The sequence below is a fragment of the Malus sylvestris genome, chromosome 1 (assembly GCF_916048215.2).
Source record: "Malus sylvestris chromosome 1, drMalSylv7.2, whole genome shotgun sequence".
Taxonomy (NCBI): domain Eukaryota; kingdom Viridiplantae; phylum Streptophyta; class Magnoliopsida; order Rosales; family Rosaceae; genus Malus; species Malus sylvestris.
This window is the reverse complement of record NC_062260.1, coordinates 15918400-15937493: the sequence shown is the minus strand read 5'-3', so window position 1 is coordinate 15937493 and position 19094 is coordinate 15918400. Positions and strand designations below refer to the sequence as shown.

At 38.2% G+C, this 19094-nt stretch overlaps 1 protein-coding gene across 1 annotated transcript; it reads right to left on the bottom strand.

The window, feature by feature from the left end:
• Positions 1 to 430: 430 nt before the first annotated feature.
• LOC126620222 (uncharacterized) lies at positions 431 to 2205 on the bottom strand. The gene has a single exon (XM_050288734.1). It carries the CDS (start codon positions 1451 to 1453, stop codon positions 548 to 550), a length of 906 nt encoding a protein of 301 aa, XP_050144691.1. The 5' UTR covers positions 1454 to 2205; the 3' UTR covers positions 431 to 547.
• Positions 2206 to 19094: the final 16889 nt, after the last annotated feature.

The following is a 19094-nucleotide window of genomic DNA, read 5'->3' as shown; positions in this document are numbered from 1 at the left end:
GATGCTGATGGATCGGTTGTTGGCTAATGTAGATTATGTTAGAGTAATCATATTCTTACGCATTAATGTATAACTTTTACAATTTCAAATGCTGCAAACTGCCAATCATTTTATTCTAAAGGAACCTTTTAAATTTGTCTTCTACGTTTTATCTGTTGAATGTTACAGGCACAAAAGCCAAGCTGCCGTCCCTTCTGAAAACACTCCAAGTAAACATGCATGCATTTTTTTTTTTACTACTGAACTTAAAAAGTACTTACCAAATTGTTTAGAACTTGAAAACTATTTGTCAGCAAAGTAAAACCACGACGCCTCTCGCATGTAGTCTGAGAGATAAGAGATTGAAGAGGATATACAACCGGTTACAAGACAAATTAAATTATCTTCTGAGGTAGAGATGCGGTAACAACATTGGCACGACATTACAAACTTGAGAATACTTTTCTGTCATCATTCTAAAGTTCATAAATAAATTTACTTCACCATTACAAGTTTGTATGGAAAGAGAAGGCGTACACAAAGGAAAGAACCAGAAATAAAATTTGAGTCAAGGAACATCTTCATGTTCAAGGTAGGGTTGAGTTCTAGTCATGGATGCAGAAGGCATTTTACTTCTCCCAACCCAAAATGTATCGAACGCCACACCCTTTTCAGATTGCTTCTCCATAGATTTAAGTTTCCTCCTCGTCTGCAACTTGAATATAACTATCATTATCAACCCCAAAAATGCTAACCCAAACACAATTCCAATCACAAACAGTTTACGGTGCCTCTTTTTCTTCCACCCTGGCCACGGTTCTGGTGCTGGTGCTGACGGGGATGGAACAACAACACTGAAATGCCCTAGACCGCGCGTAATGCACTCTTTTTCACTAATCATGTTAGTGATCTCAAAGCTCCCCCCGTCACCAAATTGGACACATTTTCGTGTCACATTCTCCCCTTCCGCAGCATCAATGTGAGGAAACCGGATTGTGATGGGGTCACCCTCGGTAGTGAAAGTGAGCTTCTGGTTGCCAATTGCTGTTGCATTTGGAGAATCATAAGCCATGAATCCAACAACAGGAGCAACCAATGTATAATTTGACACTTTGTAGTAAAGTGAAGACCAATTGCCTAAATTTTCAAACACTATAGCTAACCTTCTGCCAGAAGGTATTGGTATAACCCTTGGTGGGATATAAAATGAACTGAAATTTGCACCTCTACTCCAAAACTTTGCAGTAAGGATCCTAACAAATGAAGCTTCCATGCCGGAAAAATTAGCCGGGAGAGAAATGTTGTTCAGCGTGCCGGTGTGAGGGTTACTTAGATTTGCATTTGCATAATCACGGAGGAAATTAGTCAAGGATAAAGGATCATAGCCATTCGAGGCTTGCGCGCATGACCGCAATGGAAATGACAAAGAAAGTAAGATCATCAGCCAGATTATGCACCAGTTGAAGAACTCCATCAATCAATGCAACCCTGAGAGTCTCGTGATTTTATTGTTAAATTCTTCTTGAATTGCAATCACATATATCCATCTGTGCTCCACATCCATTAAGGCTCCTATTATACAAACCTCCCACAATTCATAACAAATAAAGAATCTGAAAAAAAATCCCACAAACTCAAAGGCAATAAACAATTTGCATGGTGCAATGAAAGAGGTGTCGGCAGAATATGCCTAAGAAATGAAGAGACATGTTAATATTGTTGGCTTAGGTTTTGAGAAGGTAAACCAAAATCACATCACCAAAGGAATATTCTGCAAAATGAAAGCCTGCTGCATGAGTCTAAATTCTTCAGAATCGTCCTCGCTTCGTCTTGATGTTCTTGGAGTTTTTCCTAGGAAATAGAGGGCAGGCATTTAGGATGTATTGGAGAGGTTGAGGGAGGAGAAATGGGGGAGTGGAACATATGGAATTTGGAAGAGTTCTGGTTGTTGTTTGCGTAATGTATTCAATGAATATGGAAAGCCATGCTAGTTGGGGCACCAAATAAGAAGGGGTCCAATTTATGAGTTGTTTAAGGTGTTATTTTACTATTACAATTGTTAATTGTTAATTTTTGTTTTTGTTTTTGTTTTTGGAATTCCTAGTTGGTTGAATTAGTTGATGAAGGAAGGGGAGGGAGTGGCTTGGTTGCTTGTGCTAGCAAATGCTTTGGAGGGTTATAGTTCCACAAGAGAATACAGAAGCTCTGGACCCTCTAAAGTGTACAATTGAGCATTATTTTAGGCAACTGATTTGGAACTCTCTTGGCTCAATGAAACTCAAAAATTCTTTAGGGGAAAAAAGAAAAAGAATAAAAAAAAAAAGGAAGGGCGAGCAAAAAACCTATCACGTGGAGGAGTGAGACAAAGACACAAGAAATATTCGATAAGTTCCTGTGATAGGTAAATCCTTCTCCAGGGCCCCATAGATGAGTCATAGGGTATACAGTCCCTTGATTTCATATTTCTTAGTGCCTACAGCTGCATACAGCTTTCTTTTCTCTTTTTCTCCACAAGATTTTTTATAATTTTATGTAGGAAGATTAATATAGTTTTATACACATATACAAGGACATCTGTCCTTGATTTGAGAAGGGTGTTTGTTGATGATATGTTGTACGTAATTGAGTTGGCCTTTGTAGTGGTTTGGTTCAAATGTCTTATCCTATTCTTAAAATTGACGAATAGGTAAAGATTCCAATATCCAACCATAATTACCAAAGTCACTTAGTGCTACAATACGGTTACATTTTTTTTTTTGTAAGTAAGAGATTTTATATTTGAATATTATGAATGACGAATTTGATACCAAATTATGTTGCTATTGTGTGGCTTAGCCAAACTGCCCCCTTCCTTTGACAAAAAAAAAAAAAAAATCTCCTGTTTATTTGTGTAAATATATCGTTGTATTGTATCGAACCATAACCATAAATTAATATATAAATAGGGCAACAATTAGATTTATTCTGTCGAAAATGAACTAAATTGCAATTTGTTATAGAATAAAGTTTTTTTTTTCTTTCTCTCTCTCTTGTTTCCAATATTATTGCCAAAAGAATTGGCTTTGTCAACTGCTAATAACAAGAGAATTTTCCAACTACCGAATATTCAATTGGTACTTGAAAATTGATATATTTTCAAGTGCCAAAACAGTATGCTTGTCAAAGCTCAAAACAAAATAACCTCGTTTCAAGTGCCTCTCAAAACAAAATAATCCACGTTTGAGTCCTTTTTCATGTTATAATATAGAGTTTTTTTAGAACGCGATATGATACATCATGTGTCACTACTAATAATTTAAAAAATAAAATTTCTTTTTACTTGTATAATAACACGTGGTATATCACTATTCTAGACACAATAAAAAAATTTCTTATTACAATATAAGTGAAAGAAAAGATATATTTTTTATGTGCATCCAATGGTTTTAGGGTAAATGACAAAAAATTACCTCAACTATTGGTCTGACGACACTTTCATACCTCATCTTTTAAAAGTAAAAATGTCATACCTCATCTTATGAATTTGTGACAATGTCAGACCTCTATCAGTTTTTATTTTAATTTATTTGTTAAGTGTTGACGTGGTTAGAGACAGGGACCACTCACTAATCCAACTGGATTAAAATATAATTAAATATTAAAAAAAATTAAATTTTTTTTTATATATAAAATCCTTCCCACCCGTCCCCCCCCACACCCCCACCACCCACCACCCACCACCCACACTTTCTCTCTCTCTCTCTCTCTCTTTCTCTCTCTCTCTTCTCTCTCCCTGCAAACTGCATCCCTAAAATCCCAAAACCCAGAAACCCTTCCCACACGTCCCTGACCACCCCTTCAACCTTCCTCCACCATCCACCCTCTTCGATCCCAAGGAGGTGCCTTCACTCGCAGCTCCTCGAGCTGGTCCCTGTTCATGTACAAAAAAAAAAAAAAAAAAGTTCGTCTTACCCACCCAAGCCCACATCCCAAAACCCAGAAACCCTTCCCACCCATCCCCCACCCCCCAACGTTCCTCCACCACCCACCCTCTTCGATCCCAAGGAGGTCGATGATGGCTTCACCTGCAGCTCCTCTTTATGTACAAAAAAAAAAGTTCGTCTTCCCCACCGGAGCCCTTTCCCAAATCAGACACACCCATTCTCCCCACCCCCTTCTCCCTACCCAAGCCCACCCCCAAATAAGAAAAACTCCTCTCTTTAATCCCTAGCCCCAAATCAGAGAAACTCCTCTCTCTCTAATCCCTAGCCCCAAATCAGAGACAGTTCATCTCTCTTTAATCCCTGCACCATATGGATAGGAAGGGTGAGGTCGAAGTCGAACATGACCGCCTTCTCCAGATTTGGGAGGTTGATGAGATTTTGGGTTTTGAGATTTGTAATGGGTTTTGGGATTTTGGGGATGCATGTTGCCCAAAGAAAGAGAAAAGAGAGGGGAGAAAGCAAGAGGAGAAAGAGAGGGTGGTTGGTGGAGAAAGGTTGGGGGGGGGGACGGGTGTGAAGGGTTTCTGGGTTTTGGGATATTAGGAATGCAGGTTACAGGGAAAGAGAAGAGAAAGAGATGAGAGAGAGGGTGGTGGGGGGGGGAGGGACGGGTGGGAAGTATTTTATATATAAAAAATGATTTATTTTTAATTTTTTAATATTTAATTATTAAAAATATATTTAATTATATTTTAATCCATTTGGATTAGTGAGTGGCCCCCATCTTTAGCCACGTCAGCACTTAACAGATAAATTAACAGAAAAACTGATGGAGGTCTGACATTGTCACAAATTCGTAAGATGAGGTATGACATTGTCATTTAAAAAAGATGAGTATGATAGTGTCGTTTGACCCATAGTTGAGGTAATTTTGTGTAATTTACCCCTGGTTTTATGACACATGATTTACCCACTTGAATACTGTCTACTTTGAAAAATCTTTCGTTAATACAACATTAAAGGGAGATGTTAGGGAACATTAAGAGGCACTTGTTAATTAGAAGTGATTGGTGCATTAAAGTTTTGTTTTTCGACTTAGAAAGTCTTTATGTAATATCGCTTAGATGTCTCTTTAACAACACATACTTTCTGAATTGGAAATTTTATTTGAATTCATATGACCTCACTTTACACTCAGCTTAATTTTAAATGTGAATTGTCTTTTTAATCTTATTATATAATTACCATCAAGTACTAGATAAAATTATCACAAAAACTAAAATTTATCAATAAATCCACATCCAATAATCAACCCATGCAATCTTTCTTCTAGGTTCTAATTTGGCTAAAACCCTAAGATTTTGTCATAGAGAAAAACAAACTCTTTTTGACAGATGGATGGTAATTTTGAAGTTTCTGATCCTTCAAATTTTTCTTCCTAAGAGGAAACAATCATCACTCTAGGAGAAAATTGAAATCAGATAACCAAATTGGGTAATCGGACTTGGAAAAATCTTGTCAAACAATAAACATGCCCGGAGCACTAGGTGCAAATGAAACCCACACCACAACCCAATTCAATTTTCTCACAATTCTCCATTCATTCAACTTATAACTCACTTCAAACACTCTATACTATTAAAAAACACTAAATTTTTGCAAACTAAAAGAATATTTTGAACATATCAACGCTTGAGTTGATTTGGTGGAGAAAAAGAGCAACGAAATTTCTTACGCCATTCCACATTCTCTCTCTCTCTCTAGTGACTCTTTAGAAAATTTTCCTACGCTTTGTTTAGATGTTAAATTTTTTGTCTTTTATTTTTAAATGGGTATAAAGATAAACTTACATATTGAATTAGGTGTGTGAGGGTACTTTAGATAGTAAATCTGGGTTTAAAGAGATATGATAGTTTAATAAAAAAAAAAAAGGGTGTAAAGAGAGTTGAGTGTAAAGTGAATTATATGAGTTCAAATAAAATTTTCGTTTCTAATTTTGTAAATATTTTCTGAAGTTTTCTACTTGCGTGTTGTACTTATGTGATACCTAATACCATTTGAGTAGCCACTTAGTATTACGACCTAGTGATATTCCTTTTTACTTGTAAGTGAGATGTCTTAGGCTCGATTCTCGCCAAAAGCTAATTTGAACCACATTATTCTTAGCCCATTGTGAGGCTAAGCCCATGTAACAACCCGTCCTTAATTTTATGATTTTATTAATTTTAAATGTGTGAAGTGACCAAAATGTCCCTAGATGCTAGAATTTTAACTTTTGTTTACCACCGTATGAGGAGATGTATAAAACATTCTTTTAGCGTATTTATGTTGTACTCGACGGTATGAACGCATAGGTGTAAGCAGAATCGAAATCGGAGTTACGGTTAAAATTTTACGGAACTACAAACGTAAAGGGTATTTCAGTAATTCATGTTGCATGATAGTTTTCTGTTTCGTCTTTTGTGGCCTTGTTTTATGAGCCAGTGGGGCCCACTTCCCACTCTTTTCCCCTCTCCTATGCCTTCCAAATCTCTCGGGTCATTCTCTAACTCAATTCACTCTATCTCTCACTCCACACTTTCCCTCTCAGCTCTCTTTCTTTACTCTGTAACCCTCATTTCTTTGTAAACCAGCGAACTCTTCTTCTCTCAGCTCTGTGCATTGCACGGAAGGTGCAGCAACACTAGTCCATCATCACGATCACCACCGCAACGAGTTCTCAGACCACCATACTGCCATGTCTCTCTCTCCCTCGCATGTTTTCTCTCTTCTCACCGTCGGTGCATAAACAAAAACAAATCATCGTCGGTACCATGATCTCTGATGAGATCTCTGCTTTTCGAGTAGAGGTAAGCCTCGGGAACACCATCTTTCTTCCTTTTTCATTGTTTAGTAACAAATTTAAGTGTGGTATGTGATTTTGGACTGGTTTAATGGTAGGAAAAACCTCAGAAAGTTTTACCCAATTTTTCGGTGAAGGATCCAACGACTTCGACCCATTTTTCTACCAACTCTGGCCATGGCAGGACCTCATGTAGGTATATTTCTCTTCCTTGTACTTCCAACTTTAAAACCATATATTATGCGTTGAGTTTGGTTGAGTTTTAAAGCTAATAGGAGCCGTGGAAGTTTCCCGGCCAAATCCACAATTTTCCGGCTGTTGCAGTGGCAACCGGAAGAAAAGAAAAAGAAAAAAAAGGCCCAAACCGGATCCTAGAATCAGCCTAAACCCATGAACCGTTAACCCTACCCGGATCCATTTAAGAATTGGAGGAAATATTCCGTTAACCTTCCAGTTAACTGTTAGTTGACTTTTGTTAACGTTGTCGAAATTTTCTCGGAAACCCTCCTAGGCTAATTTCAATGCCCTGAGTCCGTTTTGACATCCATTTATTGAAATTTTGAATTTTTAACGTAGTTGACCGGCTCGACGTCTTGGTTGACTTTTCAGGGTTGACTGTTAACTTTTTACGAAAGTTGCTCGAAACCCTTCTTAGCGTATTTCAACGCCATAGTTCCAAATCCGCACTCTGTTTTTCCAAATTTAATCATTTTAGTTGAGTTTTACTAATCGGTTCCAATATTATGCTTAGGTGCGATTACTATCGGAGAATCTGGCTTTCCTAGTTTGAACTGTTGCGCGCGTAAGTATTTGTGAGTGAGGCTTTTATGAAATTATGCTAAATCCTACGGGATGCACAGGTAGGCGAACTATTATGTTGACTAGAATGATCGATTTATCGTTGTATGATCATATTTCATTATCTGCTCATTATGTGCTACACTGGTGTTAGTACTCGCTCGGGCCAGGGCCAATCTTTCACATTTATGTTCACATTGCACCGTACGCTCACTTTGGATCCATTGTAGGTGCCAGTCCTATCCTAAATTGCTATAGGCAATTAGGACTCGTATGTGATGCGCATAGCGCCAGTCTTCACGTGATTGTAGTATTAAAGCGTAAATTATTATTACACCCAGTCCTATTTATGTCAGAAGATATCTGCATGAATTCGTGTGTCAGCATATGTCGATTAGCACTCAATATGATATGTTCATTTATTCGAGATATTGTGATTACTAGATTTTGAGTATTTATTTACGAAATATTATGAAGTATTGCGTTCTCGATGATATTACTATTTATGATAAGTATTTTCATACTATACGTAGTATGCTATGTTGTGAAACAATACTTCTTTTACAATGAAGGGTTATTATGTTTTGAAAAAGTTTTACAAAGCTTTATTTTTAGGCCCACTCACCCTTATTTTTCGCCTGTTGACCCTAAAAACTATCAAGCCTACGTGGCGCGTAGGCCGAGTAATCTATGAGCTAACTACGTCCTTCGGTTAAATGCGGGGCGTGCCAACTCGTCGGCCGAGCTCGGCTGAGGAGTAAAATTTGTTGATGTTGCGTTGGGTGCGCTACTGACTTCTTGATCTTGCGATTGTGGCTGAGGAAGGAACACGTCTCGGCTTTCGAGTTCTAGAGCCTGAAGACAAGGCTGCTAACTTAGCGAAGTTCAATATCCAATTTGGCTTCCAATGTGCCGAATGTAGTAACTCGTAACACCTCACTTCGCCGAGAAGACTGATGAGATGACCTCGACCAATAAGGATTCAGAAATCCTTCTCGACCGAGACTTGGATAGGTAATCAACCGTCCTCGCCGCAGTGCTGTTGATGCCAATGGAAGATGCTGCGAGATCGGCTGATTCTACGTTGACAGAGCTATCTATGCCGACTTAAGATATCTTCGGTTGCTTTCACAGTGCTGTTGATGCCAACAGAAGATGTGTCAGCAAAAAGAGAAAATAAAAATCTCAGTTGTTGAGAGAGTTTGCGCAGGGCAGTTGTGTGTTGAATTGGAGGTCCCCAAATGTTGCACAGCATCTTGTATTTATAGGGATGAGTTAGCAGTTCTATATGTGTGTCTCGCGTACCATCTGTAGCTGGCCACAACTTGAACCCCCTAAAGATAAGCACTCCATACAAATAAAAACTCTTGATAGCCATCCCAACGTCAATTAGCCGTTTAACAATGACCCATCATCATTGGCTATTGGCCATTGGATTTGACGAAACCAAGTCAATTTGCATGGACATGAAACTCTTCCTATAGCATCATGAGAAACCATGCAATATTAGTACCCATATTCACGTCTAGGTGCATTAGCCCATGCCGTGCTTCCACCTGAAGGATATGCTAATTATTAGCATATATTTCTATGTTAACAATTATCCTAAATCGGAATATGCCGCACCATTATCTTAGATACCACCACTAATCAAAAGGTAACCTTCATGCATGGTTAACCGACTCCAAGCATACGTCTAAATGCCGAGAATCCCAAATCAAATCGAACTGCATAGCTCGCTTCCAAGTTGGAGATATAATTTGCATCCTATTTATCCCGTATGAGAGAATTTCAAGATAATTCATATTAAAAGATAATTATTATGATAAAAATCATAATATTATCCTTTAATAATAATAATAAAATTATCTTCACTTTTCCATCCAATGGTTGGAAGCTATGCTCACTTAACGGCCTTGATTGCACGGACTGATGGTGTAAATTCTGGTCCAAACATCGCCCCTCTAAGTTTTAGTAGCAGAGCTTTCATGTCGACGATGATTCTTGGCAAATCTTGTTATTGGAGATTACCTTTGATGGTACAATTCTCATTCTACTTTTATTGTACTTTACTTATACTCTGACATCATATGTGAAATGGGTTCATTCCCGCTCACAAGTGCACTCTTGCATTTAGGTATTTTTAGGTTTAAATTTACTCACATTTTCCACATCACTACACTTTATGGCTTTGTCACCCTCCTGGTGTCGCCTAACACAACTCGATTCGGAGTCCAGGTGGATATTCCAAGTTGGGGTGTGTTAGTTTGGAATCAGAGCATAACGTTGGGCAGTATTGTGCCCATTACATGTGTGATGTAGGCATTCTCGATTTTTTAACCTAATTTCGAATCTTGCCACCTCGTCGAGCACGAAAAACGTGTTAGTTTTTATTTTTTATTTTTTTATTTTTTAAATTTTGGGTTACTTGGACGACTTATCGATCGTCTAGAAGAACATATTGGCAACCACCTCAATATTTTAAACAAGAACCTCCCTGCCAAGGAAATATGTAGTTTTGAGATGAGTTGATAGCCCAAAAGTAGGGCTAATGTATCGATAGTTGTGTATCACCAGAGATTTACCAATCAATCCCATCACTATTCTCCTGTCATCATTACTAAACCTTTCGAGATAGGAAACCACAAATAGTTTTGATTCCTTGGTAGTGCCTGTTAGTATACCACCTAATTGAATTCCTACGAAGTTTTACTTTTCGTCGAAATCTCTGGAAATGTCTTGAACGACAATATGATGCTAACGTGGTAACACTTAATGGAAAAATATCTGAGGGACAATCACCTTTGGTCCCCGACTATACTAATCCTTCAAGCGTATTTATAATTTCGGATATTCGAGAGGAAGATTATATTCTATTAAATCCCATTTTGAAGTAGATTATTAGCAATTTCCATTCATGACCTTATAACATTTCAACCAACACTAGTTCCCAAGATTCCTTTTGATTTTGTACTTGTCATTTTGATGAGTATAGGCATATGAGTACGAGTTATTATACCTACGACTAGTAGAAATCCCTGAAGCAGTAAGTATTTTTCCTAAAATCAACCAAACCAACTCACAGAACCAGTTCCTTACCAATCTTCCGAAACCATCCACCCGAGCGGGCTCTAACCTGTAATCAGCCTACGGTGGTGCTACTCATTGATGATATTGTTCGATATCTAGGAGATGTCAACTAGTATTCAGGTGGTATGATTTCTGATACCGGACACATGCTAGTATCTGGGAGTGATACCTTTGTGCTAGAATACCGGTTCACAGTTTCAAGATAATGAATAATATCAAGATATCATAAATGCGTTAATTAGCGACACGACTGATAAACTGACTAACAGTGATTACCTGAGCTGAATAAATTACAATCGTGGAAACTTAGGAACAAGCCTTGTAGAAGGACAGTAAACTCGTAGTGGTGTTAACCATATTACTTATTTAGGTAACCTGAACATTCTTGACCAGTCATCCTTGTGGTCACTTCCATAGACAAACATTAAAATCGAAGCACGAGTTAATTCCTGTTGTAAGAGTGAACTAAGTATCAAGAAAGCTGTGAAAACCTATTAGTTCGTGTCGTAGAGAAAGGAAGTAATAATGTACATTCTAAGGACGCATATTTTTGGTGCCATTTCTCCAAAATTTTACATGGGATACCATTGTTGAGCAATAATTGTACACAATATGTAAACAAATAATTCACTCGACACAATTTCACCCTCGTTCATTTTTTCAAAGAGGGTTTTATTAATTTAAGTTCGACCCATTCTAGACTATGCGTCTATTAATTACAATCCTTCATTAAAAGGAAAAACCCTTTGATTCCAGTATGAATAAATCGTAACTTGGAGATTTGGGTGTTTGATTTTGCGACTGTACCTAGGTCGAGCCCTACGTACCCTCGTTGAGGGATCAAGTCACTCGTAGTTCCTTATGTATTTGTTGGGATTTGATACCTTGTGTAGTTTCAGCTCGTGCAGGCAAGGAGCATTTGATGCCTTGTGTAATTTAGGCTCTCGTAAGCGAGGACTTTGAGCCATTTAAGCATTTAATGCCTGTGCAGTTTTAGCTCGTAAGGGCTAGGACTTTGAGCCATTGGAGCTTTTGATGCATTGTGCAGTTTTAGCTCATGCATGTTAGAACTTTGAGCCATTGGAGCAGAACGCAGCTTCATGACTTTTGAGACTCGTCGCGGCTTTGTGCCATTTGATATTTGATACGACTTCAGGCCATTTGAGACTTTTCTTTAGCTTCATGCCATTTGGGATTTGATAACCCTTTGAAAACTTAATGTGACTTCATGCCACTTGAATTTGGAGCGACTCTGTGCCATTTGAATTTGGAGTAGCTTTGTTCCAATTGAATTTGGAGCAGCTTTGTGTCATTTGAAGCGGCTTTGTGCAATTTTGATTTGGATTTGGCTTTGTAGAAATTTTGTATCAATTATATGCCAACTGATACAATGGACGAATTTTCTTTGGAGATCATGTCCATTGACTTCACTTGGAAATTTATACCAATTAATTGTTAATCAGTAAAAACCCCCTTTGACTGCAACTTTGTTTTATGAGTTCAACTTGCTTCGTATTTGAAAACTTAGCCTCAGATTTTTATTCCGTAACAACATCAGTTTAGAGTTCTCTACCAATTTCATTGGTAGCTCCTTGGTGGTCTTGTATTTATTGCTTGGTAGTATTGATAAGCCTTTGTAGAATTAGCTTTGTCTTTTAGGTTTTTGAACAAATAGACACCCTTTTAATTGTTGGGTCTTTCATCCTTTGAATCATCACGTGATTGCCTCATTTCCTTCATTGTGCAGTGGCTTTATTTGTACGACCAAGCTGAGGTATTGCCATAATTTGAAATTACCACCCAGGATATTATCATTTTTTTAATCCTGTATCCACTTCAAGTCTTTAATAGGAGTTTGCTCATTAAACTAAGTGAAAGGATCAAGGGACTTTGACTTCCCTACAGCACACATGCCTGTTTTTTGTCTTTTACTACAACCCTCCACTACTTTGGAGTCAACTCGCCTTTTCTTAATAGCAAGGCTTTCGGTGGAATAAGAAAGAAGAACAACTATTAAAGCTACGAAGTCAGAACATCAAAGCTGCTAGAATATTGTTGTCTCGAGTATTGTACAAAGCTTTCCTTGACGAAAACTTATTTATTTCCTTTACTTTTGGCTTGTAGCTTCTATCATTTTGTCTCCATCTCATCTTTTCTTTGTGTTTGCGTCAAATCTTCTAGCAACTTAAAAGACAACTTCCTTTATTTTTTATTCCTTGCTGTAAAGAACAGTTTCTTTCCTCTTGAGTTGCATCTTGGTATATATTGCTTCCTTCTTGCCTTTTCCACAGGGACCAAGCTTAGAACTTTGAAGCTGCACTTGCAGACCGGCAAGCATGGATCACTTAGACTTGGTTGGAACTTCACGAGGTGGTTTAGACCACCCACAAAAAATTCATGGAGTTGACGGTAGCGGCGGGGAGCGGATCACTTAGACTTGGTTAGAACTTCACGGGGTGGTTTAGACCACCCACAAGAAATTCATGGAATTGACGGTAGCGGCAGGGAGCGGATCACTTAGACTTGGTTGGAACTTCAAGGGTGGTTTAGACCACCCACATGAAATTCATGGAGTTGACGACAGTATCAAGGACGAAGAAAACAACAAGTGTCTCCATCAGTGGATGAGAAGAAGGAGCACTCCGTGGCTGGAAGAGGTGACAATGGCAAGGACGGAGAAGAAGACAAATGTCTCCAATGGTGGAGAAGAAGAAGGCACAAGCCTAAGGACAGGTTTGGGGGGTCGATGTGAATTGGTGGTGCATGTTTCCACCATCATCTTCTTTGCTTCAGTTAAACAAGAAGAAGATGAAACCTCCTTTTTTTTTTCTGCAAAAGACAACAAGAACCTCCCAATAAAAATCAAGAATCCATTATGAAAATGTAATACCTTTTTAAGCTTTCTTCTCTCTTTGTTTTGGCTTCTTGTTGATGTTCTTTTTTGCTTTCTTTTGCTGCTTGTCTTCTTTTTTGTCGATATCCTCCTTCTCTTGATGCCTTGCAATTTCTGCAGTGCTTTTGTCCCTCTCTCTATACTTTTTATTGTCCATCTACTCTATGCTTTTCGTCCTATTTATAGACTTTGAAGAACTTTGAGTCTGATACGCAACGTGGGGTGAAAAATATGGCGAAAATGGGTAGTTTTCATTAACGTCCAGGGAAATGGAGGAACTGTTTCCCATTATAAAATTAAAATTTATTTTTATTTTACAATGGATGGTGTAGATTTCCTTAAAATAATCTGTACCATTGATTTGTTTGCCACTCACATTCCCACTTTCCTTGAATTAATGAACCGCTTATTTTTTATTTTATTATTTTATTAATTTTATTTTATTTTAATCTTTACCTCAACAACCATCGAAGCGGGAAGTAGAGTACACCATCGATCCACCATTATAATACCACATTTAATCTCTTTACATCATAACGAACGACTTCTTCGACACTGAGAAAACCTAGTTGAAAAATCTTATTGATTAGGAATTATCCAACCCAACACTTCACCTTAGGGAACCTCAAACCTAGTCACAAGGACGATATACCAAACCTCAGGGTTGTATCTAGATTCTTGCAACTTAATCGAGTGACGATTAAAACTGTCAACCTATGCTTCGAATTGATGGTCTCTCCTACACACTTCTAAAGCACTAGTTTTCTTCCTTAGCCGGATGAATTCGTAGTAGTCTTGCCAACGACTTTCTCACCTACTCCAACAACGAGAGCAAATTCTCTAAACACTGACTGTCAACTTTATACCAAATTCCTCAAGTGTAGCTTTGTTTAGATCTAGTACTTTTCTTGGGAGACGTGATCTAGCATAAGATATTTTTTTCATTTCCCCAAAAAGATTGTAGCTAAAGAAAGTGTGACATTCCCACAAATTATTGTGAAATGCATGATATTCTTGGTTTTGTCAAATTCTATTGACAATTTGTTAATGATTTTTCAACTATAGCTTTGTTCCTCACAAGTTGACTGAGGAAAGTTAGTTTAGTTTGTGATGTTGACTGTGAATAAAGTTTCTGACAACCGAACTATTGTGTCACCTCACCTTTGTTTTACACCTTTCAAGGACATTGATCATTTCAAAATCCATGATGACGCTTTCTCTTGATGTTTTGGCTGCGTAGGTGCAGCATGACAGAGTATCACTTATGTTTACAACAGTTGGAACCGTACAAAATGAACTATCTTACTCATGACCTAGAGTCAACAGAGAGAGGAACTAAATTTCTGACGGTGATGATAGAAGAACCAAAACAATGCCTACGATTGCACCATCGTGTATCACCCCGGTTGTGCAAACGTAGTTACTGGTTACCGTAACAAAAGATATATCTACCCTTGAACACCTTCAGCTTGTCCTATCCCATTCTAGTTGGAATTCACGACTATCGATTTGACGTTATTTATGAATCATCAAGAAATCGTTCGAGTGGTTATAATCACTTCCTATATCCAAATGGAGATGGGGAAATATCACCATAAGCTCCTGGTACGAGGTATCTTGTACATGTGGAGATCATAATGATGTTTTGGTGATTATCAACCAACTTGACAAGTCAGCTTACTTTCTGTTGGTCCAGAGGGACTACATTTTAGACCACTTAGTAAAATTTCTCAATTTTGAAAATTTTCAGATTTTCTGGCGTTTCGATCGACATCTACTATGACCGTGATTCCATAGTTACCTCTTTGTGATGGAAGGCATTTCAGTCAAGCTTGGGTACATGTCTACCCTATTGCACTTCGTACTATTATTTGGATGCAAACAAACCGTCTAGGAGAATTGCTCGGACCTTAAAATTTTAGTTGTGACTATTAATTCCTCAATCACGCAACAAATATTTTGATGAATGAATCTTTATTGTTGGTGATTGAATCTCTCAAAGGCTATCGTTGTAGTGAGATGTCATGCATTCATTCCAGTTACCATGTATTCTAGATTTAATAGACTTGTTTTGACCCTCAAATTCTTGAGTGTTCTTTTAGCCTTCTTGATATAATTTTTCGCTAAATCTGAGAGAAATTCAATATGAATCTACTCGCTATGGTGTTGTGAATTGCATTGTTCGGTTACATGGTGTGCACGTCACTATTGTACATCACTGTGATGCACGTTTCACTTCCAAGTCTTGGGAAGTCTTCTTGAAGGCTACGAGTACTAAGTTGTTATCCAATACCATATTTCACCCTCAGATTAATGGCCAGTTTGAAAGAACTATCTAGAGTATAGAACATGTTGCATCTATCCGTTCTGCAAACTTAGTATGGTTGTCACAGACACTTATCTTTATTAGAGTTGCATGTAACCATGGTTACAATTTTGGTTTTGGGTATGGCATTGCTTGAGACGTTGTATAGAGATTCTACGGATAATACATGATAGACAAAATAATTTACATGATAGACAGAAGAGTTTTGTGAACTGGTATTCGAATGATCAAGATTACGATGTAACAAAATTGTGTGCTATTAACATTGGCACCCAATAAGGTAGTACGTGAAAGTGATTGAGGCTTTAATTGGACGATTTATATGTATTTCCCAATGAGGGGCAAGATGGTAATATTGCACCCTCGAGAATTTATTATTTACTCATGAGACAACAATGAGTTGCCTGTATTGCAGGCTGCAGACCGTAATATTAAAAACTTATTCATTGGAATCGTTAAGCAAACGGGTAAGTAGGCTTGTCTACATTAGTATTTTTATTTATTTATTTATTGTTTGGGCTTAACCCAACGATACTACACTTATTCTCGAAGTACGTGACACTATGACTACATAGGTGAAATTTTTTCTATTTTCAGTTTTGATTTCAATACAATTATTTTAACTTTACGTTATTATATATGTATTTTTGACATGATATTATACATATATATATATATATATATAAATATTTTGACTCTATGTTTTTATAAAGTATTATATTATAGTATTATGTTGAAGGAGAAGGAAAGTTTGAGTTTGGAGGCATGAAAGAGGAATCATTGCAATCCGATTGCGACAAAATGACATTCTTTTTTATGCAATCGCTCTGACTTGATATCTTCCTTATATATATATATATTTTTTTTTTTTTCCCTTCCTATCTTTGGAGTATTTTATGTGTAACAAGCGATATTAAATTTCGGGGATGAAATTTTTTTAAGGCGGGTAGATTGTAACAACCCGTCCCTAATTTTACGATTTTATTAATTTTAAATGTGTGAAGTGACCAAAATGCCCCTAGATGGGAGAATTTTGACTTTCATTGACCATCGTATGAGGAGACGTATGAAACATTCTTTTAGCGTATTTGTGTTTACTCGACATAAGCAGAATTGAAATCGGAGTTACGGTTAAAATTTTAAGAAACTACGAACGTGAAGGGCATTTCGATAATTTCATGTCGCGAAATATTTTCCTGTTTCATCTTTTCTGGCCTTGTTTTGTGAGCTAGTGGAGCACATTCTCCAATCTTTCCCCTGGGTCACTTTCTCTCTCTCTAACTCAATTCACTGTATCTCTATTTCTCTCATTTCACACTCCTTTTCAGCTCTCTTTCTCTACTGTGTAACCATCCCTTCTCTGTAAATAATCGAACTTTCCCTCTCTCAGCTCTGTGGACTGCACATAATGTGCAACAACACTGGTCCATCACCACCATCACCACGATCACCACGATCACCACCCCAACGAGTTCTTAGGCCACCACACTGCCATGTCTCTTTCTCCCTCGCATGTTTTCTCTATTCTCATCGTTGGTGCATAAACGAAAACAAACCACCGCTGGCACCAAGATCTCTGCTTTTCGAGTAGGGGTAAGCCTCGGGAACCCCATTTTTCTTCCTTTTTCATTGTTTAATATCAAATTTAAGTTTGGTATGTGACTTTGGACTAGTTTAATGGTAGGAAAAACCTTGGAAAGTTTTACCCAGTTTTCCGGTGAAGGATCTGACGACTTTTAAGCCATTTTCGATCAACTCCGGCCACGGCAGGACCTCATGTAGGTATATTTCTCTTTCTTGTACTTCCAACTTTAAAACCATATATGATGCGTTGATTTTGGTTGAGTTTTGAAGCTAATTGAAGCCTTGGAAGTTTCCCAGCCAAATCCCCAGTTTTTTGGCGATTGCAGGACAATTGGAAAAAAAAAAAAGCCCAAACCAGGTTCGAGAAACGGCCTAAACCCATGACCCGTTAACCCTATCCGAATCCATTTAAGAATTAGAGGGTGTTTGTACCATACTTGACCAATCCCGAAACTACTGAGCACTGGTCAACGTTATACCGTTAAGGACCCAGAAGAGTTTCCCTCAGACCAGGAGGCCAATCACAACACGACACGTGTCGACATCAGAAGCCAATCATAACGCGACACGTGTCAATATCAGAAGTCAATCACAACACGACACGTGTCAATGTCAGAATGAAACTAGAAACTCTCTTCTATAAATAGAGATCATTCTCTCACAATATTTTTGAATGTCATTTGTACTAAATCATTCACTTGTACTCACTAAAGGAGAGCTTAAACCTATGTACTTGTGTAAACCCTTCACAATTAATGAGAACTCCTTTACTCTGTGGACGTAGCCAATCTGGGTGAACCATGTACATCTTGTGTTTGCTTCCCTGTCTCTATCCATTTACATACTTCTCCACACTAGTGGCCGGAGCAATCTAGCGAAGGTCACAAACTTAACATTTTCTATTGTACCAAAGTCCTCACTGATTTTGTGTATCAACATTTGGCGCCGTCTGTGGGAACGAAACTTATTCCTACTCTTTTCAGCTTTGCCAAGCTGGTTTCCACCATTCGTACACTCTCTTTTGACCAGGCATCCCTCTCCAACATAGGGAGCGAAGGAAGCCACATCACACAGAATGACACCCCTCTTGCACCTAGTGCGAAACAACGAAACAAGGAAGGAAAAAAGGTTGCTCTTTAAGCTAAAGTCGATGAGCTAGAAGCTCAGAACAACAAGATAACAATGAAGAATAAGGTCCTCTAGGAGCAATATGAGAAGCTCTTTGAGACTCTCCACTAAACTAAGCGTACTCAAACACGCGAGCTCGTTGCCCCTGTGGACATCAACCATCATCTGGGTGCCCCCCAACATGGAGGGTCACCTCCCTTCGACATGGGTATCCCTGATGAGGATTGAGCTAATCATCAAAACATTGATCAACATGAGACTTCTCTCAACCCAGATGCTTCGACCCGAAGTAGAAGAAGTGGATGAAGACACCTTCTTGTAGAAGGGTTAGAAGGATCGAAAGTCGTTTATCGTGACTGCCAAGACTTCCTAAAGCAACGTCGGGAGAATCCCCTCCATATATGCTCAAAGATCAATGACCCAAGGGTTTTTGAAAGACTCGGTCCCCTCCCATGACCCAGGCCAGCTGCCAATCTAGGGAAGGAACGACAGGTCTCAGAGGAACATGAAGGTATGGGGGACTCTGAGGTA

What these genes read in the sequence shown, in the direction of transcription:
- LOC126620222 (XM_050288734.1), bottom strand. Translation starts at nt 1,453, where the DNA reads ATGGAGTTCTTCAACTGGTGCATAATCTGGCTGATGATCTTACTTTCT.